Raw genomic sequence first — 27,899 nt, 5'->3', positions numbered from 1 at the left:
GAGAATGCCGCTAGCAGACATCTCTGGTGGTGGCTTATCTTTGGGAGAACAAAAGGATCAGCAGTGTGAATTTTGACAAGCCGGATCCCAAATTCCCCAATCAACTGGAGTTCCCATATACATTAGACTGTCTTCACAAACCGTTGATATCTCTGGCCGACATTAATCTAATGTGTATGGTGGGGCTTAAATAATACAGTAAGTCAGAAAAAGTTTCATAGTTGACAAAGTTATTAATTTATTAGACAGCAAAAAAAAAAAAAAATATACACAGACCTCAAAACAGACCTCAAGAAACAAAAAAAAAAAGTCTTTGTAATTAGTAGACTGTATAACAGTGCCAATGTCAGCACTGACCAGGATATGGCAAACGGTTCTGAATATCTAGTAACAAACATTTGCTGTAGTCTTAGACACGAGCGGCACTTTACATACTCATACGTATAGAATGCAGCTCCTCTGTATTTCTACATGAGACAAGTACTTCATTAAAGATGCATTTCCTTCAAACAGGCGGTGAGAACCTGGATTAAAATCATCCAAAATCTTTTGAAACGTAATACCGAGTCGTCCTATAAAATAAATTCATACCCCCCCAAAAAATAATTCAGCCGGTTTTATCCACCTTTTTATTCTGCTCCTTAAGATGGCGGTCACCTCTTCAGGTGATGGACACTGGGTCGAGCCGAGCACAGGCCATTATTGCCTATATACTTGTCTTCTGTAGCAGGTTTATATAAATAGTCTAGAAAATGGCCTGTTCTTTCGGTATAATTTCTGTAGTGAACCATTAGTTTAGGCATACCAGTCTGCGTACAACTATATGATATTTCATACATACATACATATATATATATATTGACAAAGTGGTCTATATAAATTAATGTTGATACGTTATCAGTCAACCAGCAGATAACTAAATTCATACATTTAAATAAAAACAGAGAAAATGAAATTATATACATGTACACGGGAATAGATATATACACACACTCCAACAACAAGAAAGGGCTATCATAGAGATGGCTGAATGAGCTAGGAGGTGGACAATATCTTACAATGGAAGTGAGGAGAGTGTAAAAATACCATTAAAATCGAGACGTAAGGAAATGAGAAGAAGGGAGAGAGAATACCCAAAAGATAAGGAGGAAAAAGAGAGAATTGAGGACTTGGACGCCTTTCCTTTTTCTCAGTATTTGTGGTAAGTCCTAGAAGGAACACATTCTCCAGGATATTTAAAAGTGGTAGCCAGGAATTTGGTGTTTTCAGCTCCTCCGGGACTTGGAGTGCTGAATAAGCCACTGTAGAGTGATGTCTGAAAGAATCGTACAAGATATTACAAAACAGAGTAACATATAATCATCCATGTGCATGTTATATACTTATTATTATTATATACTTATATAGCAACCTCATATTCCGTAGTGTTTTACAGACATCACCACTAATGTCCCCAATTGGGCTCACAATCTAAATTCCCTATTAGTAGGTTTTAGGAGTGTGGAAGGTGATGAAGACAATAATCAATAAAGCTATTATAATTTGCCAATGTTATATGCCCGCTATACAGCAGCTTTTTAAAATCAATTTTTGTTTCACTAAAAAAGATGAACAAAGGATCAATTTCCTATGTAGATCTTTTATATGGGGAAATAACTAGACTACAAGGGGTCTTAACTATCCTGGCATAAATACTCCGAATAATGAGCTACTGGATTCACAAGACCTCCTACTACAGATTGTGAACTGGACCAGCCGTGCTCATCCTCTATTCCCCTGGGGCTATGGGAGAACACTTGATAGCACACTGGTGGGCTTGGAATTTAATCAGAATATTTAAAAGGCTAAATCCCCTCCTGTCCTTACAGAAAACCTTTGGAAACCCACATTTTCAAAAATTGGACGGCTGCACCCTTGCTGCATGTACCTGTATAAAGCAAGGCCGTGCTCACTAGACGGCTTCTGCCAGAGAACATGCATATCGCATACATCACCGCCATTCCCGGCTCAGAAACCGGAGAATCCTCGCAGTGCACAGTGCGTGCACTGGGGGATTTGTAAGTCTGCAGTCACACAGAGTGACTGCAGACTTATTATTTTAGAACGGACAACCCCTTTAAGTTTGGTACTCTGTGCATATGAATATCTACCAACAAAGGCAAAGAAAAATATCTCAAGAGCTCACCCTGTCCAGATATCCTACAAACTAATAATGGTGCGGTGCATGGACACAGGCCGCTGGCTAGCTCCCGGGTGAAAATGATCAGGAAGAAGGCATCCAGCAACTTCAATTGTGGTTGCTGGATGTTTTCTACATGAATATCTGCTCCCTTTATCATAGAATCACACTGTACTTGCCTCCATAAATCCTGGATCTTTCAAATTTTGAGAGCATTAACCACAAAAGACACGGCATTAACCCCGAACATCTGTTTTCTAGTCCTTCTGTATCTCACATTCATCACTATCATCTTCCAGTTTCCCTCTCCCCCTCTTACCTTCTGCCCCACTCCTCTCTCCTCCTTTTCCCAGTCTCTTTTATGCTCCTATTGCTCCCATCCCCCTCCCTCGTTACTTTCTTTTCACCCCTCCTTCTTCTGCTCTCTTGCATTCTCTTCCTTTTCTCTCCTTTGAATTACTATTATAACCAATTAAACTATACTTTGGTTTTCAGACACGATCATACATTTAACCAATCACTATAGCTATGACTGTTCTGATGCAATGTGCTCACTTAATTCTTTCCTCACATCTGTTCTCCACATGTTTCTAGTGTTACCTCATCAATAGGTTATAGCCATTTACGTCTTGTGTAAAAAGTCTTACTCGTGTTTTACCTCCATTTTAGTTTGGATCCCCTCATCTATAGGTAGGGCATAATCTCATGTGCCTTTCCAGTCTATGCAACCTACCTATTTATTATGTCCCCTCCTGTCCATTCATAAAACCTTGGTTGGAAACCCGAATTTTCAAAACCAATGTTGAGCACATTTAAACTGCGTGAGCGGATACTGCCTGGAATACCAAGATTAGTGAGGCTACTACATTTACTTTGCTTCATTGTGCCTGAAGAAAGGACTGTTTGTGAAATTCATTTGCACTGTAGCAAAGCGTTTTTTTGTTTTGAAGCTGTAAAGTTTAAAATGGACAATAAATTATATGCTGTTCTGATATAAAAACCCTGTGCCAATGTGTATCCAATATATTCTGTATATGATGACCCTTATGCTTAATAATATATACAGAAGGTACCGAATATGCTCATTATAAGGCTGTCGTCACACTAGCAGTATTTGGTGAGTATTTTACATCAGTATTTGTAAGCCAAAACCAGGAGTGGGTGATAAATGCAGAAGTGGAGCATATGTTTCTATTATACTTTTCCTCTATTTGTTCCACTCCTGGTTTTGGCTTACAAATACTGATGTAAAATCCTGACCAAATCCTGCTAGTGTGACGGCAGCCTAAAAGTCACTCTGTGTGATTAGAACAGTTTACAATAAGGAAAGTCTCCCGTATAGCGTACAATAGGACTCGCTATACTTTTTCATTGTCCAATATACTATTTTATGGAAACCGGATTAGGTAAGGAGTGAAACTCTTTTAGCATTGCCATTTTTAATCTGCCACAAAGCCCAAGCAATAATATAGTTCGCTATTGCACTTGCTCCACAGCTATGCTTTCTACATACTGATCCAGCTGTTGGGGACTGATGAGATTTATGGTGTAGCGCACACGTCACTTGTCAAGAGTCTCCTAGATCAAACTCATTTTCCCCTATTCCAGCCATACTCCATTGTTTCTTTGTTACCTACCAATGTTATCCTTTTCTTTGCAGGAAATGGAGTAGCAGCAGATCTCCCGATCCTGGATTGCCGATAGGTTCCTAAAGAGGAAAGAGAACTGAGTGAATAGAGCGCAGCTAGGCCTGTCAGGTAGAACCTTTTCTGTCTGGTTACATTATTATTATGGCTGAACATGTTCATCAAGTTCAGCCAAATCAGAAGAAAGGATGCGAAGGACAATAGAGGAAAAGCATACTATATAACATTGAGAGGGGAGAAAGGCTGCTCATGAATGGACACCAATGACTGAGAACTATACAACATCACCAGGACTGGAGAATGATCGGGCCAAGTAGTAGCAGTATGAACTGAAGCACATGAGATCTGGAAAGTTCTGTACAGCACAGATACCATGGATCGGTCGGTCTGTCTGTCTGTCTGTCTGTCTGTCTATCTATCTAATATCAGTACCCAGACACTGGCTCACTGATTGCATAGCCAATAAAATATGCAAAAATTGACAAGCTGTGGATTTCAAATCTGCGCTGCAATTTAGTGTTTCCACAAAGAAAACTGTTCAGGGAAATGAGCAGCGCGTCTGCCCTTATGGATCGCGGTGTTAGCGGGAGCATTGTGAACTTTCTGTAACGTTAGCATTTGTTTTAATAGAGTAGTATACCATATACTCACATTCTTTCAATTAAATCTTTCTCATCGAGAGCGCCAGCAATGTCTCTCTTGTTTCCAAGAACAAGGACCTGAAAAAGAAACATAAAAGCGGCTTAAAAATGAAATTATTGTGTTTGACAGAATGTAAAAAAAAAAGAAAAAACACACAAAAAAACCCCAGAAAATACCTGTAAGGCCACGTTCCCACATAGCGCAAATGCGTTTCTTGCAGCAGAGAACCTTCTGTGTTTAACAGTTTATTAAGGGGGCTGTGATTTCATGAACTCATGCCCTCAGCAAGAACTCAGGTAAAATAACAGTTGTGGTAAAGAAGCGCTCCTCCTCCAATCACAATGTGTGATCCCTTATTATATTGTGATCATATTATACAGCACTGTGCAGGGTAACAGCGTCACTAACCTGTCCGTACCTACACAGCCGAACACTGCGGGGAGGAAATGAGCTTTATATCCCCCGCAGCGCCCAGGTTTCAGTATACAGAGCCGCGGCTGATACCGTGTCCCCAGCCCTGACCGTCACTGGCTCTGCATTGGGGCTCAGCTCTCAGTCAGGGTTGGGGACGGTGACTGAACCCGCGCCGGCACTGCCCCTGTACCTGAAACAGAACATTACGGGGAACATAAAGCACATTTTCTTGCCACAGTTCAACTAAGTGTGGGCACCAGGCAGATAAACCCCATATCTGAGGGTTAACAGCTTTTTTTCTGGTGATGGGTTCCCTTTCAGTGCAGCATCCCAGTGTTTTTACCCTAGAACAGTGTTCCCCAAATTCGGTCCTCAAGAGCAACCAACAGGTCATGTTTTCAGGATTTCCTTAGTATTGCCCAGGTGAGAATTCCATCATCTAGACAGGCAACAATTCCATCACCTGGGCCATACTAAGGAAATCCTGATAACATGACCTGTTGGCGGCTCGAGGACTGGAGTTGGGGAACACTGCCCTAGAACATAATACCCATACTGTCAAATCTGCACCAAATAAGCACCGAAAAGGGTAAATTGCATAAAAAAGATAGGAAAAACGCACTAATCAGAGCAGATTGCTATTGTGTATACAGTTGTGAACGCCTGAAGAAAAAAAATGTAGCAGATAAAAGAAAAATGTGTTTTTGCACTTGGGCACATGGCCTAAATCAAAGGTTTTCCTAAAACATCCTAAGAACGGCTGACATTCATGTTATGTTCCCATAATGAGGTTTTGCTGTGAAAATCCCCACAGTTCTCTTTAAAACATGACATATCAAATAGGCACAAAAACGACAGCGTCAAAAAAGCGCATGTAAAAAATGCAAATACCCTAAGGCTATGTGCCCATGTTGCAGAAATGCTCCGGAAATGTCCACAGCATTTCCGCAACTCCCTGCCGCGGGTAAAACACATGCGGAATTCACATACGTCTTCCCACAAAACACAAGCATTTTTAGCTTGCAGAATGCTTGCGCTTTACAAGCGATTTGAAGCATCGCTTGGAAAAGTGATTGACAGGTTGGTCACACTTGGCAAGCATAGTGCTTGACAAGTGTGACAAACTTTTTACTAATGATGCAGCATCAATAGTAATAGATAGAATGTTAAAAATAATAAAAAATATGGTTATTCTCACCTTCCGACTGCCCCCGATCTCCTCAGCGGCGCTCCCGATACGTTCTGTTCCCAGGGATGCTTTGTGCGAAGGACCTTTGTGACGTCAAGGTCGCATGACCGCGACATCATCTCAGGTGATTCGCGCAATGCATCCCTGGGAACGGAAGCCGCCGCATGCACCGCTGAGAGGAGGGAGGACTCCGGGGGCCATCGGAAGGTAAGTATATCCTTATTTTTTATTTTACGGTCATTCTTTTTTTTTTTTTACAGGAATATTGTACCCAGGGCCTGAAGGAGAGTCTACTCTCCTCAAGACCCAGGTACCATCCGCACATGAAGCGCTCACTTTACGCATGGTGGGCATAGCCACATGCGTAAAGTGAGCGTTTCAATGAAATCCTATGGCAGCGGAATCACTGGGATTCCGCAGAAATAATGAACATGCTGCGGATTTTACTGCTATGCGATTCCGCAGCGGGAAAATCCACAGCATGGGAACAGCAACTGCGGAATCCCATAGGATTGCACGGGAATGAGTTTTTAAGCGTTTCCGCTGCGGCAAAAAACATGGCAGAAACGCATAAAAAATGCAACACGGGCACACAGCCTAAGGGTGCATGTCCACGGTCCGGATTGACGGCGCTTCGGACGGAGCGGAAAACCCGTGCCGCCCCCTTCTGAACGCGCGGTGATTTCCGGATGTGTTCATTGCACACATCCGGAATCGCCGCACCCCATACATGGGACCCTGTTAGTTATTTACCTTGCGGCGAAGGAGCGTCGCTGCAAGGTAAACAAACAGGCTGTGTTCTAAAAAGACGTGCCACATGTCCGTAAGCGCAGGCCGCTGGATGCGTGTTCGCACGCATAGTGGAGACGGGATTTCATTACATCCCCTCCACTATGCTGTAACATCTGGACGCTGCGGGTTGAATGCTGCGGCTGTACGCAGCGTTCAATCCACAGCTAATCCAGATGTAATCTGGCCCGTGGACATATACTCTAATAGGTGCAAAAATACTGCTGAAAATCTGCAACATCAAAAATTGTAAAAAACACGGACGTGTGAACAGCCCTGTAGATTATAATAGGTACTCATGGATGTCTAAATGAAGCCCAAAACCCAGAAATATAAATTGATAAATTCATAATGCAAAACAAATTTCAAAACTGGACATTAACTAGTTAAAGCCATCTCAAAATGCGCCCCCCCCCCCCCAACTCACATGACCAATAGAAAGTAAACTTTAGAATATTTGGCCAAAATAAACAAGAATCCTATAGGTGCTGAAAAAAAAATTGGATCCCATATGGATCAATCGTATCGCATCTGATATTTACAGACACTCTACCGTTATTTTCCTAGGAAACTGAATTTGGTCATGTGCATTTTATCCTGTTCATGCTTAAATATGGGCACTACACGGGCATCAAATAGAGTCACACAGATATCACATGGATGAAAATCAGACAATTTTTAATACGCTGGTCTGAACCTGGCTTTACACCGAATTGTTCTCTGAGATTTATTAAGCGTGGAAACAGCATAGATTAGGAATAGTGATGAGCGAACGTGCTGGGATAAGGTGTTATCTGAGCATGCTCGGGTGCTAACCGGGTATCTTTGGCGTGCTCAAATACTATGTTTAAGTCCCCGCAGCTCCACGTCTCGTGGCTGTTAGACAGCTGCAACACATGCAGGGATTGCCTAACAAACAGGAGAAAGAAGAACGTAAACTAATAGTACAATACTTACCGTATATACTCGAGTATAGTGGTTCCCCGGCAGCTTCTTCCTGTAGTGAGCGGTCACATGGTACCGCTCATTACAGTAATGAATATGGACCCCACTCCACTCCCATAGGGGTGGAGCCGCATATTCATTACTGTAAGGGTACCGTCTCACATAACGATTTACCAACGATCACGACCAGCGATACGACCTGGCCGTGATCGTTGGTAAGTGGTTGTGTGGTCGCTGGGGAGCTGTCACACAGACCGCTCTCCAGCGGCCAACGATGCCGAGGTTCGCTGGTAACCAGGGTAAACATCGGGTTACTAAGCGCAGGGCTGCGCTTAGTAACCCGATGTTTACCGTGGTTACCAGCGTAAAAGTAAAAAAAAAAAAAACCGTACATACTCACCATCTGATGTCCGTCAGGTCCCTTGCCGTCTGCTTCCTGCTCTGACTGAGATCCGGCCGTACAGTGAGAGCAGAGCACAGCGGTGACGTCACCGCTGTGATCTGCTCTCACTTTCCGGCCGGCAGACAGTCAGAGCGGGAAGCAGACGGCAAGGGACCTGACGGACATCAGATGGTGAGTATGTACGGTTTTTTTTTTTTACTTTTACGTTGGTAACCACGGTAAACATCGGGTTACTAAGCGCGGCCCTGCGCTTAGTAACCCGATGTTTACCCTGGTTACAAGCGAACGCATCGCTGGATCGCTGTCACACACAACGATCCAGCGATGACAGCGGGAGATCCAGCGACGAAAGAAAGTTTCAAACGATCTGCTACGACGTACGATTCTCAGCAGGGTCTCTGATCGCTGCTGCGTGTCAGACACTGCGAGATCGTAACTATATCGCTAGAACGTCACGAATCGTGCCGTCGTAGCGATGAAAATGCCACTGTGTGACGGTACCCTAATGAGCAGTACCATGTGACCGCTCAATACACGAAGAAGCTGCCAGCGCCGGGGAAGCAGGGACCACGCCAGGAGCAGGTGAATATAAGCAGTGCTCGATATTCACCTGCTCCTCGTTCCACTGTCGCCAGCCGCCGCCGCGTCTTCTGCATCCTTTGCACCGACGCTCAGGTCAGAGGGCGCGGTGATGCAATTAGTGTGCGCAGCCCTCTGCCTGAACAGTCAGTGCAGAGGAGGGGGAAGACACAGCGGCGCCCGTCGCTGGAACGCGGAGCAGGTGAATATAGCAAGTGCCGGGGGCCTGAGCGACGAGAGGTGAGTATGTGATTTTTTTTTATCGCAGCAACAGTATATGGGGCAAAATGACTGTATAGAGCATCTTATGGGGCCAGGTGCAGCGTTATACGGGGCAAATATCTGTATGGAGCATCTTATGGGGCATAATCAGCATTTATGGAGCATTACATGGGGCAAATTACTGTATGGAGCATCTTATGGGGCCATAATCAGCATTTATGGAGCATTACATGGGGCAAATGACTGTATGGAGCATCTTATGGGGCCATAATCAGCATTTATGGAGCATTACATGGGGCAAATGACTGTATGGAGCATCTTATGGGGCCATAATCAGCATTTGTGCAGCATTATATGGGGCAAATGTCTGTATGGAGCATCTTATGGGGTCATAATCAGCATTTATGGAGCATTACATGGGGCAAATGACTGTATGGAGCATCTTATGGGGCCATAATCAGCATTTGTGGAGCATTACACGGGGCAAATGACTGTATGGAGCATCTTATGGGGCCATAATCAGCATTTGTGGAGCATTATATGGGGCAAGTGTCTCTATGTAGCATCTTATGGGGCCATAATCAGCATTTGTGCAGAATTATATGGGCTGTATTTTGTATGGAGCATCTTATGGGGCCCATCATAAACTGTATGGAGCATTATATGGGGCTCCTGATTTAATATGGATATTCAAAAACACTTAACCTACTGATGTCTCAATCAATTTTACTTTTATTGGTCTCTATTTTTATTTTTGACATTTACCGGTAGCAGCTGCATTTTCCACCCTAGGCTTATACTCGAGTCATTAAGTTTTCCCAGTTTTTTTTGGCAAAATTAGGGGGGTTGGCTTATACTCGGGTCGGCTTATACTCGAGTATATACATTAATTCTGACACATATTTCGGTTTTGATCTGTCCTTTGTGATCTTGGTGTAGTTATGTGTAGAGGTCCCGACCTCCGTTATCACTGCCAATATTCTGGCCTGTGGGGAGTAAGGTTACGGCCAGGCAGATATCATTGCAGATGGATAACGCCTGCACACATCTCTGCCAGGTCTCCGCTCGCACATACATAACTGTCCACATGAGAAATTGTTGGTGATGTGTTGCCGTATGTCTAATTAATCCAACTTCTCATTGTGTCATTAATGGTGAGACGCTGCAGAGAATCTAATGAAATCTAAAAAAAATCACCGAGTCAGATTCCTAGAATAGCAACGGGACATAGGTAATCATCATTTGCAAATTACTTTTATTATTCATTTTTAGGGTTAGTGTGCATATAAAGATGGCCTACCACCTGCTCGAAAAATATCAAGCTATACAACTTTTAAAAATTCATGAGCTTGCCTGATTCTGCGGCTCTTTTGCTTTTGGTTCTGCATCGCTGCACTGCAAAGATATTCATAATTGTTGCTTTTGGAGCACAATATGTGAAATTTTTTACTGCGGTTTTCCTGCGGATTTCACTGCGGTTTTACAACTGCGGTTTTCTATAGGAGCAGCTGTAAAACCGCTGCGGAATCCGCAGAAAGTGACATGCTGCGGAATGTAAACCGCTTGGTTTCCACGCAGTTTTTTCCGCAGCATGTGCACAGCGTTTTTTGTTTCCCATAGGTTTACATTGAACTGTAAACTCATGGGAAACTGCTGCGGACCTGCAGCTGCGGAAACGCTGCGGATCCGCAGCATGTGCACATACCCTTAGAATTAGGCTATGTGCACACGGTGCGGATTTGGCTGCGGATCCCCAGTGGATTGGCCGCTGCGGATTCGTAGCAGTTTTCCATCAGGTTTACAGTACCATGTAAACCTATGGAAAACCAAATCCGCTGTGCCCATGGTGCGGAAAATACTGCTCGGAAACGCTGCGTTGTATTTTCCGCAGCATGTCAATTCTTTGTACAGATTCCGCAGCATTTTACACCTGTTCCTCAATAGGAATCCGCAGGTGAAATCCGCACAAAAAACACTGGAAATACGCGGTAAATCTGCAGGTAAAACGCAGTGCCTTTTACCTGCGGATTTTTCAAAAATGCTGCGGAAAAATCTCACACGAATCCGCAACGTGGGCACATAGCCTTAGGGTTAGGGTTGGAATTAGAGTTAGGGTTGGATTTAGGGCTAGGGTTGGAAATAGGGTTAAGATTAGGCTTGTGGTTAGGGTTATGGGTGTGTTGGGGTTAGGGGTGTGTTGGGGTTAGGGTTGTGGTTAGGGTTGGGATTAGGGTTGTGTTGGGGTTAGGGGTGTGTTGGGGTTAGGGTTGTGATTAGGGTTATGGCTAGAGTTGGGATTAGGGTTAGGGGTGTGTTTGGGTTAGTGTTGGAGTTAGAATTGAGGGGTTTCCACTGTTTAGGCACATCAGGGGTCTCCAAACGCAACATGGCGCCACCATTGATTCCAGCCAATCTTGCGTTCAAAAAGTCAAATGGTGCTCCCTCCCTTCCGAGCCCCGACGTGTACCCAAACAGTGGTTCCCCCTCACATATGGGGTATCAGTGTACTCCGGACAAACTGGACAACAACTTTTGGGGTCCAATTTCTCCAGTTACCCTTGTGAAAATAAAAAATAGTGGACTAAAAAAATCATTTTTGAGGAAAGAAAAATGATTTTTTATTTTCACGGCTCTGCGTTATAAACTTCTGTGAAGCACTTGGGGGTTTAAAGTGGTCACCGCACATCTAGATTAGTTCCACGGGAGGTCTAGTTTCCAAAATGGGGTCACATTTGGGGGAGCTCCAATGTTTAGGCACACAGGGGCTCTCCAAACGCGATATGGTGTCCGCTAACGATTGGAGCTAATTTTTCATTCAAAAATCAAATGGCGCTCCTTCCCTTCCGAGCCCTGCCGTGTGCACAAACAGTGGTTTACCCCCACATGTGAGGTATCGGTGTACTCAGGAGAAATTGCCCAACACATTTTAGGATCCATTTTATCCTTTTGCCCATGTGGAAATGAACAAATTGAGGCTAAAAGAATTTTTTTGTGAAAAAAAAAAGTACTTTTTCATTTTTACAGATCAATTTGTGAAGCACCTGGGGGTTCAAAGTGCTCACTATGCATCTAGATAAGTTCCTTGGGGGGTCTAGTTTACAAAATGGGGTCACTTGTGGGGTAGCTCCAATGTTTAGGCACACAGGGGCTCTCCAAACGCGACCTGGTGTCCACTAAAGATTGGAGCCAATTTATCATTGAAAAAGTCAAATGGCGCTCCTTCCCTTCCAAGCCCTGTCGTGCACCCAAACAGTGGTTTCCCCCCACATATGGGGTATCGGCGTACTCAGGACAAATTGTACAATAACTTTTGGGGTCCAGTTTCTCTTTTTACCCTTGGGAAAATAAAAAAATTGTTGCTAAAAGATCATTTTTGTGACTAAAAAGTTAAATGTTCATTTTTTCCTTCCATGTTGCTTCTGCTGCTGTGAAGCACCTGAAGGGTTAATAAACTTCTTGAATGTGGTTTTGAGCACCTTGAGGGGTGCAGTTTTTAGAATGGTGTCATTTTTGGCTATTTGCAGCCATATAGACCCCTTAAACTGACTTCAAATGTGAGGTGGTCCCTAAAAAAAATGGTTTTGTAAATTTTGTTGAAAAAATGAGAAATCGCTGGTCAAATTTTAACCCTTATAACTTCCTAGCAAAAAAAAATTTTGTTTCCAAAATTGTGCTGATGTAAAGTAGACATGTGGATAATGTTATTTATTAACTATTTTGTGTCACATAACTCTCGTTTAACAGAATAAAAATTCTAAATTTGAAAATTGCTAAATTTTCAAGATTTTTGCCAAATTTCCATTTTTTTTCACAAATAAATGCAAAAATTATCGACCTAAATTTACCACTAACGTGAAGCCCAATATGTCACGAAAAAACTACCTCAGAACCGCTAGGATCCGTTGAAGCGTTCCTGAGTTATTACCTCATAAAGGGACACTGGTCAGAATTGCAAAAAACGGCCAGGTCATTAAGGTCAAAATAGGCTGGGTCATGAAGGGGTTAAACTCTCAAAATGGCCAGAAAAGAACTTTCATTTGAAACTCTAGTCTATTCTTGTTCTTAGAAATGAAGGCTATTCCATGCGAGAAATTACCAAGAAACTTAAGATTTCCTTCAATGGTGTGTACTACTCCCTTCAGAGGAGAGCACAAACAGGCTCTAACCAGAGTAAAAAGAAAAGTGGGAGGCCCCGCTGCACAACTGAGCAACAAGACAAGTACATTAGAGTCTGTAATGTAACAGAAAAAATGCCAATGTCAATGTCTACAGTGAAGAGGCGACTCCGGGATACTGGTCTTCAGGGCAGAGTGGCAAAGAAAAAAAACATATCTGAGACTGGCTAATAAAAGGAAAAGATTAATATGGGTAAAAGAACACAGACATTGGACAGAGGAAGATTGGAAAAAAAGTGTTATGGACAGACGAATCCAAGTTTGAGGTGTTTGGATCACACAGAAGAACATTTGTGAGACGCAGAACAACTGAAAAGATGCTGGAAGAGTGTCTGACACCATCTGTCAAGCATGGTGGAGGGAATGTGATGGTCAGGGGTTGCTTTGGTGCTGGTAAAGTGGGAGATTTGTACAAGGTAAAAGGGATTTTGAATAAGGAAGGCCATCACTCTATTTTGCAACGCCATGCCATACTCTGCCATACTCTGTGGACAGTGCTTGATTGGAGCCAGTTTCATCCTACAACAGGACAATGACCCAAAGCCCACCTCCAAATTACGCAAGAACTATTTAGGGAAGAAGCAGGCAGCTGGTATTCTATCTGTAATGGAGTGGCCAGCGCAGTGACCAGATCTCAACCCCATTGAGCTGATGTGGGAGCAGCTTGACCGTATGGTACTCAAAAAGTGCCCATCAAGCCAAACCAACTTGTGGGAGGGGTTTCTGGAAGCATGGGGTGACATTTCTAAAGATTACCTCAGCAAATTAACTGCTAGAATGCCAAAGGTCTCCAATGCTGTAATTGTTGCAAAGGGAGCATTCTTGGACGAAAGCAAAGTTTGAAGGAGAAAATTATTATTTCAAATAAAAATCTTTTTTTCTAACCTTGTCAATGTCTGGACTAGATTTTCAATTAATTTGGCAACTCATTTGATTAATAAATGTATGAGTTTTGACGGAAAACACAAAATTGTCTGGGTGACCCTAAACTTTTGAACGGTAGTGTAGACACAAAAGTGCTGCAAAGTAAGACAACCACTAGGCTAGATAGTGTCCAAAGATGCACAAAATGTATCATACAGCAAGGACATTTTTTACAACATCTCTAACTTTTCACTGTCTGAGTGACAGACAAAATCAGTAAATCTGCCCAATTAATTTAAAAAACACATGAAAAACCAGAGCGAGAAATGCCAGGAGAATAAACGCTAACAGGAAGTTTGGGTGCAGTAAGCGTTTGCAGACTGGAGGCAGGACACTTACCGGAATACCTTGCAGTTGTGCTTTATCCAGCAAATTATGGAGCTCATTTTTTGAGGCTTCAATTTTGTCTTGATCTGCAGCATCCACCATGTATCTATGGAAAGATAAAGGACACCCGTATACAAGACGGCTTCTCTACTCTGAGTGGTAACAATACTACTTTGTATGGTAGAATGAAAGAAACAGCAAGTTGGCAATTTTGGGGGTTTCATTTTTAGGGTGTGTTTACTATGTAGTAAAAAAAAAAAAAAATTAATTTTATTCTGCGGACCAGTACAGATGTGGCAATGCCACAATTCCAAAATTATAGTTCTTGTTATGTTTCACTACTTTTATAGAAAAAAAATGTGACATTGCTTTATGGCTCAATATTCTGAAGGTGACAACCTATTTTCCTGCGGAAATGAGGGGCAAGCTGTAGTTTGTTATTACCATTTAAAAACCACTTTAAGATTTCTTGTTCAACATTTTTTATTAAAGTGCCCCATAATAAATGTTTCAATTGTATCCAAAATGCAGGATAAGTAATGTGATATTTTAATAGTCAGCGACTCAGCCCTATTATAGAAGTCACATGACTAATTACATTAGCATTTAACGGTTTATATATTTTTGTAACAAAAGGAAAAAGGTTTATTTGAACTTCTATTTTTATTATATTTTTGAATGGCTCAGTACATTTCTTTACATTTTGTGCTGCTTTACTTGCTTGAATATTTACCGTATTTTTCAGATTATAAGACACACCCCATATTTTGAGGAGAAAAATAAGAAAAAAAAATTTTTCTCAATAAAAATTAAGCAGGCTCCCAGGGTCGCTGCTGGAGGAGGCAGGAGTGGGGTGATGCTGCAGGCCACAGGCTGGGATGAGGGGGTGTTCCGATATGCGGTGCTGCTGCAGGAGGGGCGCCTGGCGGTGGTGCTGCTGCTGGTGTCTCCGGTTCTGCGGCGTGGGGGGGCTCTGCCGACATTTTGTGAAAGACCTGAGCCCCCGGCAGTTCCATGATTTCCTATGCGGTGAACTCTGGGAAAATGGCTGCCGAGGGCGGCGCATGCGCAGATGGAGATCTCGGCACCAAGATACGGGAGATGAGATTTCAGCGCCGAGATCTGCCCTGTTGAGGGCAGAGCAAAGTACTGCAGTGCGCAGGGGCCGGGTAAGGTCAGAGAGGCCCGGCGCCTGCGTACTGCAGTACTTTGCTCACAGAATGCTGTTGATAAGCCCCTGATGCTTGTGGGCTTAGCTCACCTTCGATTTTGGGGGTGACAGGTTCCCTTTAAAAGAGGTCTGGATACACATAATGAGAGCATTATACTGCCTCTGTACAAATCTCTAGTTAGACCGCACATAGAGTACTGTGTACAGTTTTGGGCACCGGTGGCTCAGGAAGGATATAACGGAACTAGAGTGAGTACAAAGGAGGGCAACAAAATTAATAAAGGGGATGGGGGAACCACAATACCCAGAGAGATTAGCAAAATTAGGATTAGTCTTGAAAAAAGATGACTGAGGGGCGATCTAATAACCATGTATAAGTATATAAGGGGACCAGGGGCAGACACAGACAGCTTGGGGCCCCTGGGCAGGAAATGTGTCTGGGCCCCCCTCCCTTTAACCCCTGGGCAGGAAATGTGTCTGGGCTCCCCTCCCTTTAACCCCTGGGCAGGAAATGTGTCTCGGCTCCCCTCCCTTTAAGGTGACAAAGATTATATAGAGAGACAAACACACATGTATATATATTACATAGTCTCCTTTATTATGTATATTGCCATCCCTTATTATACAGTGCCCTCTCTCGCTATGTACAGTTCAGTCTCTTACATATTGGATTTTATAGATCCCTGTTTTTTATTCTATATTGTCCTGTCATGTAAGCTGTATAAATGCAATGATGGCTGATGGAGCATGGGAAAGCTTATTTTCTAAAGGAGGAGCTGATGGACTGGTAGTCTGGTCACCGGCTACTCCATCAGTTGTAATTTTATATTTAACAAGAGAGGGGACTATGTAATAAAAGAGGGTGCTGTGAATATCAAAAATACACTGTGTAAGAGACAGCACTGCACATAACAGCAGAGGAAAATATATAATAAGGGAGGGCATAATATATAACTAGAGAGGATGGTACGTAAAAAGGGATGGTGTTATACATAACAAAAGAGGAAACTATGTAACTAAGGATGGTGTTATACATAATAAGTGAGGGACTGCTATACATAAAAAGTGAGTACACTTTATACTAAGGGACTGTGTTAGACATAATAGATAACGTCTTCCTCCACCTCCCCCTGTTCCTAAATCCATTATAAATCTCCCTTCCTCCCATCCCAATCCCCACACCCCTCATTGTCCTCCTCCACCCGCATCCCATTATTGCCCTCTCCCCCATGATTGCCCTCTTCACCACCTCCATCATTTCTTTCTCCCCACTACCCCATTATTGCCCACTCCGCCACCTCCATCATTGCCTCCTCCCCACCACCCTCTTCATCCTTTCCACTGCCACCATCATTGCCTTCTCCCCCACCACCTCATCATTACCCATTCCACCGCCTCCATCATTTCCTCCTCTCCCACCACCCCATCATTGTCTTTTCCACCGCCATCATCATTGTCTTCTCCCCCACCATTAGCCATTCCACGACCTCCATCATTTCCTCTTCCCCACCACCATTACCCATTCCACCACCTCCATCATTGCCTCTTCCCCACCACCCCCATCATTACCCATTCCACGACCCCCATCATTTCCTCTTCCCCACCCCCCCATCATTACCCATTCCACCACCTCCATCATTTCCTCTTCCTCACCACCCCCATCATTACCCATTCCACCACCTCCATCATTGCCTCCTCCCCACCACCCCATCATCGTTCTTTCCACTGTCATGTTTGTCTTCTCCCCCATCATTACCCATTCCACAACCTCAATCATTTCCTCCTCCCCCACCATCCCCATCATTGCACTTTCCCCCACCATCAGTCTTTTCCCCCAGCACCCCCATCATTGCCCATTACACCACCTCCATCATTTCCTCCTCCCCACCACCCCCATTATTGCCCATTCACCACCTCCATCATTTCCTCCTCCCCCACCCCATTACCCTTTCCACCACCCCATCATTGCTTTCTCCCCCACCACCCCTATTACTGCCCTCTCCATCAACCCAATCATTGCCTTCTACCCCAGTGATCCACACTGATCATCTATTATCATAGCCACTCATGTCACCTGGCTTATCCATGGTTTTTTTCCCCTCTCGACTTTTTTTTTTTTTTTTCTATACTATGTTGTGCATAAATATGTGGTTCTTCAGAATTTGTATTAGTCTTTGCCTGATGAAGAGACGTATGTAGTCTCGAAAGCTTGCAATTTGTTACCATCTTTTCAGTTAGCCATTAAAAGGTATCAACCACTGAGGACTCTCAATTCTAAATATTTTTCATAGCCACTTCGGCATGCTCCTATCTATTGTCCCCTGATGAGCCCTGATGGGAGAGGGCGAAACGCGTAGGGACGCCATAAGAAAAAAAACTGGGACAAATGACCAGATATGATCAGACAAGTGACCAGATAAGTGACCCACTATGGTGGCTTTAGCAAGGTATTTTATTGCATTATAAACCATGACTTATACTGTGCGACATCAGGCTGCCTTGTCTTTGCTTGGACACTGAACCTAGAATGATTGGGATACTGTGATTTATCCATTAAGTTATTTGTTTGCAAGAACCTGGTAGCATTACTTTACTAATTCAGGATTGTGATACGTTCAAATGATTTTTGCTGGTATCCTATATTGATGTTGATTCACCTAATATGTGGATAGGTGGAGTATACAATGATCTCACACCTAATGAGACCATAAAGATGCTGGGACAAGTCGTGGTCACTGTGATATAAATGCAGATAGTCTCTATTTCAGTTGGATCCATTTATGCTACTTTACTCGAGCTGTATTGGCCTAAGTATTTAAGGTTACTATACCCTAATGATTATATGAAAAATATCCCTCTTATAGGTCAGTACTGTGGAGTTACGATATTTCACTGATTTACTATCATTTGTGTAACTTTATTACAGAATAGTCCAGCTAGATAGAGTTTTGTGTGTTTGCTGTTGGGTTCGGGCGTGGGTAGTTGGTAGGGACATCTAGGGCTAGGAGGAATAGTCGACGAGGAGAGGGGGCGCCACATTGATTAATAGGGTGCCAACCTCCACTGGTAGGAAGGGCTAGTTTACTAAGAGCCCTCCAGGGTTACTTTAGGAATTTTTCACTACTCTACCCAGCCCGGGTGTTGGTAATTTGTATTGTGTGTTTTTTCAAGCGATGGTTAGCATATTTTAATGCATATCTATTAAAAGTATTTTTAAGGGTTTTTTCAATTTTTGGTTTTTTTCTAAGTATACCCTGTACAAAATTAATCTGGTGTTTTTTTACCCCATCACCCCCCCATCATTGCCCTCTCTGTCAACCCAATGATTGCCTTCTGCCCCATCACCCCCATCATTTCCCTCTCCGTCAACCCAATCATTGCCTTCTGCCCCATCATTGCCCTCTCCTCCCCCTACACACACAGCACCATTCACCTCTCTGCACACACACAGCACCATTCACCTCTCTGCACATACATATACACACACCTCATCTCACCTCTGCGCACGGTATCCTGAAGCTCCACCATCGCCAGCACCTTCCCGTCTCACACAGCCGCGGCGCTGAATGATGATGTCATTCAGCTGCTGCTGGGTGAGACAGGAAGCGCAGGCAGGAAGCACTGCAGTACAGATCCATTCCCTGCAGCTCCGCTGCCATTTTCTCTTGCAGGCAGCAGAGCTGCAGGGATTACACCCTGCCCGCCGCACATGAGGGCAATTTGGCCAAGGGCCCCCAGGAGCCTCGGGGCCGGATAAACTGTCCAGATTGCCCTCATTATTAGCCGCCCTGCAGGGGCCCCCTGGAGCCTCCGGGCCCTGCTGCAGCCGCATCGGTTGAACCGGCGGTATATCCGCCCATGAAGGGGACAATACAAATATCTCTCCGAGGATCTGATTATTCCAAGGAAGGTGACGGTCACAAGGGGGCATTCTCTGCATCTGGGGGAAGCGATTTTTGATGCTCTATTATAAAGGATGAAAGAAGGCCCTGAGATTTATGAAAACTGGAAAAAAATGCTTTGGAACCAATAGTAACCAATCACAGTGTAGCTTTAGCTCTTCAAGAGCACTTTGAGAGATAACAACTGCCCTTTGGCTGAGTTTTACACAGTTCTGATAAATCAACTATTTTTTTTTTTTTTTGCAAAATTGCTGTTAAATAAAACCTATTGTGACGACACTGTGGGAATCTGGATTGAGAGTGATTTCAGAAAATCCCATTTACCAGGGTGTAGTGTCGGCTGCTATGACAATATAGTAAAGTAATAACACCAGCCCAGAATCTGAAGTGGACGGCACTCATCTCTTATTTCATTGTTGCATTCCAGGAGTGATAGCAATTTTGCTTTTTTTTTTTTAATCAAAGTAGTTGTATGAAGACTTTGCTTTTAGGATGGGTTGTATTTGTCGGCGGCAGCATTTTGGGGTACATATCACTTATTTCCAAATAATTTTTAACTCTTCAGAGGGAGAAGTAGTATTTCTGCTGTTGTCTTTTCATGTGTTTTATAGTGTTTGATGCTTTATATTTTCTGCTATTCAAGTGATGCACAAAGAAAGTGACACTTATTCTGTGGGTCAGCACGATTAGAATGATACCAAATTTATAGAGTTTTATTTAAGTATTATTATTACTTTTCTATAATCATTACACTGTTTGAAAACTGTCTGTTTTTCTACTGTCACGCACAAAAATAAATTAGTCTTTTGTGGGTTCACATTCACCATATTTCTACACCTATCATTTTTTTTTTAATTTTTGCGAAGTGTATTTTTTGCAGTACAAGCTGTAGTGTTCACTTGTGCCATTTTTGGATTCATATACGTTTTCAATTACTTTTTATTTAATTTTTTTTGTTAGGCTTGATGAGCAAAATCCAGCAATTCTGGTAATTTTTTTTATATATAAACAATTATATAGAAATCTACAATAATTACTATAACCGGGTAATCATACTAACCACAATAACGTTGTCATTTTTACTGCACAGTGAATGTTGTAAAAATATAACCCCCAAATCCATTGTTGGAATTGCTGTTTTTTTCCTGTTCCAGCTCTGAAGAATTTTATTTAAAGTTTTCGGTAGACTAAAAAGAGAACTTTTATCATCCCATTAAAAATACTATTTGTTCTTCAAAATATAAACCCACATAAGTATTTGGACATGAAAAAAAACAAAAACTATGGTTCTTGGAAGAATGGATGTAAAAATGGAATAAAGAAAAATGGCTGTGACGGGAAGGAGTGAGTGTGCATGGGTATTGGGAGTCAGATGGGATTGCTGGTTATTGGGCAGTTGTCTGATAGGTATGGCTGGGATTTCTCATAAGCCATTGTACGCTGCTTACCAATGAGATAAGGAAATCTTCTGCATGCATTACGATACTCACACAATGGCGCTTACACCTCGGCAATATCTTTCCCACATGCTTCGAAAACGTGGTTGACCGCCAATGTCCCAGAGCTGATAGAAAGAAAAGAGCAAGGAGTGTTATAAATGTCTTGTGTACATTCTTTCGAATGTGTGTACATTCAGATCAAATCTTAGATAGTTTGATATTAAAAAACAAAGAAAAAAGGCAACAAAATACATCCTGATTGCACCGAAACAAAATAGCTCATACTCACCTTACTGATCCACCGCTGCTCACAATCCAACACTGCAGGTCCCACATCGGTCCGTGTACTTACTGTTCAGTCCAGATGGATTGGCTGAAGCGGTCACACTTCCACCTGGACCGAACAGGAAAGGCACAGGCAGGCAGAGGACCTGGCCAGGCATCGCACACGAGCAGTGGGCCATCAGTTACTGCAATCTGGTTTTTTAATTAGAAATATTCTGTTCCTAGAAAAGCTGGCAACAATGAGAAGAGGAATACTTGGGAAAGTCCCTTTGATTGACAGTTGCAGTATCTCTACACCACTCTGTATCCTGTCCTCTGCCCTGCTGTCAGCAGAAAGCCAGACTAGTTTGGTGTCAAAGTAGCGTTGAAAGCCATAAACTCTTTAGCAGCCAGTCTGACTTGGATTCATTAAAGGGTTTGACTACTATAGTATGTTATGTTGTAAAATACCCACAAACAAAAACCCACTCGCTCACCTACAGAACCAAGACCTTGTCCCCCCTCCCCCCATTCTTGCTTCATTTTTTTTTTTAGCAAAAGATGTCATGTGACCACTGGAGTCAATTAGCAATAACTGATTGGCTGCGGCCTTGACAATCTGCAACAGCCTGAATAAAGTCTCTGAGGTCTCATCACTTCTGCAGAAGCTGCTGACTGCCTGCAGCGTTCACGTGACATTGTCTGCTGAAAGAGGAAGTGAGACCCATAAGAACATTGCTAGCGGTGCAGAGAAAATGTGGAGGTGCAGTTAAAAGCCTTCCCCATTTATTGCATTATTTAAACTAGTGATTGGTTTGTGACCAATCGAAGACAAAGAGCTGGCTCGCTACTGGGACCGATGAGAGCCGGCACACCAGTGAGAGCCATTATTTTCATCCTAAATGTGTGTTCAGCTGTGGTCATTTAGGATCCAGAAGAGACGGATCTTTTTGGTTCTCAAAGCCAAGTTATCCAGATTACCAGACTGCCCATCAATAATAAGCCCCCTTGCACATTCGACTAATATTGGCCTACGCTGGAGATCTCAACAGTTCGGCAAACACTCAAATGTGTACAGGAGCGTTGGTCAACTGATCGTTAGTGGAGATGACAATTGGGCATGTCCGATTTCCGACTGCCGATCGCTTTGAGATGTCTTTCTCGTACAGAACGTAAACAACCTATAAGGAAAAAGGTCCTCTGACAACTTTTCAAAATTTAAATTAATTTTATTGATGCTCTCTGATCACCCAGCTCTTGGTAATGGCGATGTGTCAGTATCCGCCACCTACACCGTAGCGTCACATGACACTCAGCACACAACCTCCGGTGTACGCTACGGTGCAGGCGGCGGATACTGACACATCGCCATTACCACGAGGTGGGTGATCAGATAGCATACCCCATATTTAAGACTATTCTGCCTTGTTCCCTACACACCCCTTCTGAGGAAGGCTGGCCGAAACGCGCGTCAAGGGGTGACACTGACTTAATCTGTGGTTCTGGGTAATTGTACTTGCTGCTTGCCATGTTCTGACAATAGACCATGTACTTTGCTGGGTATGACTACCATTACTTCCAGCAATGTTCTTGCTAACAATTTCTCACGTGCATTAGTACAGGGTGGGCCATGTATATGGATACACCTAAATAAAATGGGAATGGTTGGTGATACAACTTCCTGTTTGTTGCAGATCAGTATATGGGAGGGGGAAATTTTTCATGATGGGTGGTGACCATGGCGGCCATTTTGGATGCAACTTTTTAAATGGCCCACCCTGTATATAGATTGATACAGGTAAGATCTGTATGCTATAGTGTTTTATCATCTTGATGTAGTAATAAGCCTCCATGTTATTGCCTAGGGGCATCATAGTCATGTCATACAGAACATAGAAGCGCATGCGTTCCTGTGTATGGGAGAGACAGCTGACATTGCTGTCGGCCAGATGATCGGCCAAATCGTCATTGTTCCATCTAATTTGTATGGGGGTCTTTAGGACTGTAGGAAAAAGCTCTTCCTTCATAAACTGTGCAGTCATAGACTTTACCTTGATGGTTACGTTTCCTTTAGTGATTTTCCGCATATTAAAACCAACCGTCGGAATCATGTCTTCATTAAACTGTCCAGACTGAAAGAAACAGAGGTAAGAAATCTTCATGAGTCATCACATTCAGAGAAGGCAATGTCTGTACTTCTCTCTTTAGTGAGTCACAAATGGATGACTACAAGCAGACAATCATTAGCCGCGTGCCCTACTGGGAAGGCATGATCAATAAGAATCGCTGGCGATGAGGTAACACCACAAATCTAGAGCCCATAGTTATACAGGCAAAGGGATGCCTAAAAGGAGACATTAAAGAGCATATTGTAGGATGTCCGACTGGGAAAGATCCAGCTAACTGCTGCGTCCTGCACCATGCATTTCCCTTCACCAATCAGAGATATCTGTGCTCATGGTTTGTACACTGCATGTACAGGTAGGTGATGGCTTGTAGGTTAGTGGGGTCCGAGCTAACATTTGTATCCGTTAGAATAGGGAGACAGTGTGGATGATCGACTGCAGTGCCATTCATTCCCTATGAGGCTGCTGAGTTTGGCCATTCCGGGCCGCCCCATAGGTAATGAATGCAGCGGCGGTCGGGCATCCCACCTTATAACATAAAAGTCCCCCTTCATGAATGAAAACTCAACATCCTGCTGATTGGTGCACATCCCAGCGGTCGGCCCTCCACGGATCAGCAAGTCACCACCTGTCCTGTCATTAGGTCATAACTTGTTTTAATTGGAGATTGGAGACCCCCTTTAACCCTGAAATACTATTTAAAAGAATACTGAAAAGGACCCTTATATCAGTAGGATATTTTCTCACTGTGATAATCCCTTTCATTTTTCGGCCACTGCAATGGGAATTGTAATATAATATGACGGACATTAAACGGAATCTGTCAGCAGCTTTATGCTATGTAATACAAGAGCAGAATGATGTAAGGGCTGAGTGGCTGATTCCAATGATGTGTCACTTGCTGGCCTGCTTGTTGCCATATTCATACAATCTTTGTTTTCCTTGCTGCAGATCTGGCAGTGCTCAAATGCTGAGCCAAGTATAACCCCGTCCCACACGCCTGATTAGCAACTTTATGTGTACACTCTACATAAGCAGAAAGCTGCTAATCAGTGGTGGATTACACACAGCAGGAGGACTACATGGCACCTAGTCCTGTCGTGATAACCTCCTGCTGAGAAAACACTGATTGTATTGAAACATCAGCACATAGCTTAGTGACTGACATGACTGGAATCAGTCTCTCTGTCCCTATTTTATTATTCTCTCAGATTATATAGTGAAAACCTGCTGACGGATTCCCTTTAAAAGTGAATGGATGTCTTAATACAAGGACGTGCAGGAGGCCAGCGCTGATTCTGAGAGGTCCAAGCAATCAGTGTCAGGTTGCAGCGGCCAAAGCTCTTGAGATCATTAGTCCATCAAAAAAGCACAGTTGTACCTTACAGGGTATGTGTTTTTTAAGGAGTTTTTGGAGCAGAAAAGTTGAGCGGAAAGTCTCCAAGTCCTCCTCAAAAACTTGTTTTTTTTCAGTTTCCATTCTAAAAACATAACAAAAAGACTCGGTGTGCACACATAGACTTAAGAGGACTTAAGAGGAAACACACATCAATAGCCATCTCTACTCCATCACTCTGATATGGAACCTGATCAGGTGATCTTACGCTCAGCCATATTGGGAATGAGGATAGGGATTTCTACCCAATTCCTGGAAGACAAACTGATAACCTCCTATATGGGCGACGTTTTCACCATCTTTTGGCTCAATACAAACTGAAAATGCTCATTTCCATCATGTCATGTGTTAGACGTACGAGCCAGACAAGCGTCCTACGACCGCCGTACCTCCGATGTTAGGCTGTGACGTGTACCACTGTACATGGTAAAAAGCCTGTTAGTCTTCCTGTAAACCGAGCTCACGCTTTTGCAGATGTTTGTTGGTGTAAAATTGTGGCAAGGATGGCGCCATGTATAATTCTAGTCAGCCGGCTCAGAGCAGCGCTCCATCTGGGAGAATCAAGGGGGCTCCGATGTGTTTACCCCATCATTGGCGGGGAGCTGGGGTGACAAATTTCTTCTAGGCCAAGTAACATTAGTAAGGTAGCCATCGCTATGAGTGTGCCCCTATGATGGACATTAACAGGGCGCCATTAGCATCATAAAGCGCCAGACATCAAGCACCAGCATCTGTGATGGGGCCATTCAGCCCCTGATACTGAGCCTTAGGCCACATTCACACGGTCAGTATTTTACCTCAGTATTTGGTCAGTATTACAATTACAATTAGAGGAAAGGTATAATAGAAACATATGCACCACTTCTGTATGTATCACCCACTCCTGGTTTGGGCTTACAAATACTGAGGTAAAATACTGACCAAATACTGAATGTGTGAACGTGGCCTAATGGACATAGTAGTGGGACAGGCCGGCCTCACATGGAGCTCGGATATGGGGGCAGTGACCAAATATAGGGGAGAGAAAAGGGGCAAAGTCTGTGCAGTTGGTGGCAATGGGCAACTTCATGTAAGGGGACAGGTATGTGACTGCACTGCAGGACGGACAGATGGGTAGATACATAGACAGATATGGGATAGATACATAATGGACGGATAGCTACATAGACTGACAGATACATAATGGATGGGATAGACATGTGACAGACAGACAGATATGGGATAGATACATAATGGATAGATCCATAGACAGACAGGCAGATCCGTAGACGGACAGGCAGATCCGTAGACGGACAGGCAGATCCGTAGATGGACAGGCAGATCCGTAGACGGACAGGCAGATCCGTAGACGGACAGGCAGATCCGTAGATGGACAGGCAGATCCGTAGACGGACAGGCAGATCCGTAGACAGACAGGCAGATCCATAGATGGACAGGCAGATCCGTAGACAGACAGGCAGATCCGTAGACGGACAGGCAGATCCGTAGACGGACAGGCAGATCCGTAGATGGACAGGCAGATCCGTAGACGGACAGGCAGATCCGTAGACAGACAGGCAGATCCGTAGACGGACAGGCATGTGACAGGCGGATGTGTGATGGACACTATGCAGCCAGCTGTGGCCCGGACACTACAGGTGACATGCCTGCCCGCCCCGGCCTCCGGCCTACTACCCCCATCATCCCCGTGTGCGAGTCACGTCCTGCGGCGCCTGTGCGGGGGGCTGCGGGCCTAGCATCACACATCAGTGTGGTACACAACAAGATGGCTGCAGCCCGTGCAGTGATGTGATTCCCCCGGCACAGTGTTCCCAGCCACCCGCAGGGCCGGGGTCCGTGCGCCCCCTCTGCCCACGCCAGCTCGCTGCCATCGCTCACCGCTATCACGTTGACAAAGGTGGTCTTCCCGGAGTACTGCAGGCCCACCAGGGTGAGCTCCATCTCCTCCTTCCAGAATAAAGCCTTGAACCAGTCCAAGAGCTTGTTAAATAGCGCCAGCATGATTGTAGCAGAGCGGGGAGGGCAGGACACGATCCAGAGCCCGCGGCCGGCCGCAGCTTGTACGGTGCGGGCAGTGATGGGTGCAGCAATCCCCGGAGTGGCTGGGTGGGTGGGGCGAGGAGCGGTACCCATCCCTGCCCCTCCTCCGCACAGACAAAGGAGGACGAGAGGGCGGCTGGCACCGCCTCCTGCTGCCGGAGGGTGGAGCGCACTGACTGCCGGTGCCGGGGCACAGCTCGGGCGCTGCCGGTCCTCTGCTCGGGCGCTGCCGGTCCTCTGCTCGGGCGCTGCCGGTCCTCATCGGCTACAGCTCGTAGGAAATGGCTGATTTGATCGTAATGAACGCTCGTCTGCGGGTTCAGTGATTCTGACCTACGCATCATTTCAGGGACCGGTAACGGTTACGGTCGGCGGACTGTCTCCATGTGGGCCCAGTCTCCTATAGGAAGACGTAGGCAGTCCATACACGGGGGATACAACTGGAATGTGAAGGCCGATCTCGACCCCTACGGACGATCGTGCAGAAACGCCATGGTTTTTGCAGCAAATATCACTTCTCGTAATTTTGTGTCATTTCCTCTGGAGAGAATTTGCAGTTCTCGTTCTGGCTGTCAGGCTGTGTGTTACCAGCGGGATGAATCTGCCATAAAGTAGAACCATCAGTTTTCATCTCTGCTATATTGTTGGGAGAATCAGTGTTCTCAAGACCGGCATATACTGCAAGTAACCTAATTTACATAATAGGGGCAGAAACTGTACATCGAAAGCTCATTGTGGGAACGGAGGCTGAAGACCAAGTGTTTTCCTCATTCATCATGTGGTGATCTTTTCTTCTGCACAAAAGACCATACTTTTTTTTCATTATCTTGAGACCAAAAATTGACTAAAAAGCAATAAAAAAACATTTGTAATGGAACATGATGTTAATGAAAATTCAACTTGTCCTGCCAAAAAAAAGCCATCATGCTGCTCTGTTGGTGAAAAATGTAAAAGTTATCGTTCTTAGACTATGGAGATACAAAATATATCTTTTTAATACTGAAAAACAATAAATGAATTGCTGCTTTTTATTTATTCAGCATCTGAAAAATCAGAATAAAAAGCGATCAAAGAATGATGCATATTCCAAAATGGTACCAATAAAAACGTTAACCCATCCCACAAAA

At 44.0% G+C, this 27,899-nt stretch overlaps 1 protein-coding gene across 1 annotated transcript; it reads right to left on the bottom strand.

Moving 5' to 3' along the window:
* Positions 1-213: 213 nt before the first annotated feature.
* On the bottom strand, positions 214-26,925 carry LOC143815693 (ADP-ribosylation factor-like protein 8A). Its single transcript, XM_077295210.1, has 7 exons — positions 26,611-26,925; positions 23,262-23,342; positions 20,998-21,071; positions 14,447-14,540; positions 4,477-4,544; positions 3,817-3,887; positions 214-1,315 (listed from the first exon to the last, which is right to left on the bottom strand). Exons 1-7 carry the CDS (start codon positions 26,863-26,865, stop codon positions 1,266-1,268), a joined length of 693 nt encoding a protein of 230 aa, XP_077151325.1. The 5' UTR covers positions 26,866-26,925; the 3' UTR covers positions 214-1,265.
* Between the last annotated feature and the right edge of the window lie 974 nt (positions 26,926-27,899).

The sequence above is a fragment of the Ranitomeya variabilis genome, chromosome 3 (assembly GCF_051348905.1).
Source record: "Ranitomeya variabilis isolate aRanVar5 chromosome 3, aRanVar5.hap1, whole genome shotgun sequence".
NCBI classification, from domain to species: domain Eukaryota; kingdom Metazoa; phylum Chordata; class Amphibia; order Anura; family Dendrobatidae; genus Ranitomeya; species Ranitomeya variabilis.
This window is presented reverse-complemented; position numbering and strand designations above follow the sequence as displayed.

What these genes read in the sequence shown, in the direction of transcription:
- LOC143815693 (XM_077295210.1), bottom strand. Translation starts at nt 26,865, where the DNA reads ATGGGTACCGCTCCTCGCCCCACCCACCCAGCCACTCCGGGGATTGCT. An exon ending in AAGGAAACGTAACCATCAAG is followed by an intron (nt 21,072 to 23,261) that starts GTAAAGTCTATG and finishes TCTTTCTATCAG; the next exon opens with CTCTGGGACATTGGCGGTCA. An exon ending in CACAACTGCAAGGTATTCCG is followed by an intron (nt 4,545 to 14,446) that starts GTAAGTGTCCTG and finishes TTTCTTTTTCAG; the next exon opens with GTCCTTGTTCTTGGAAACAA.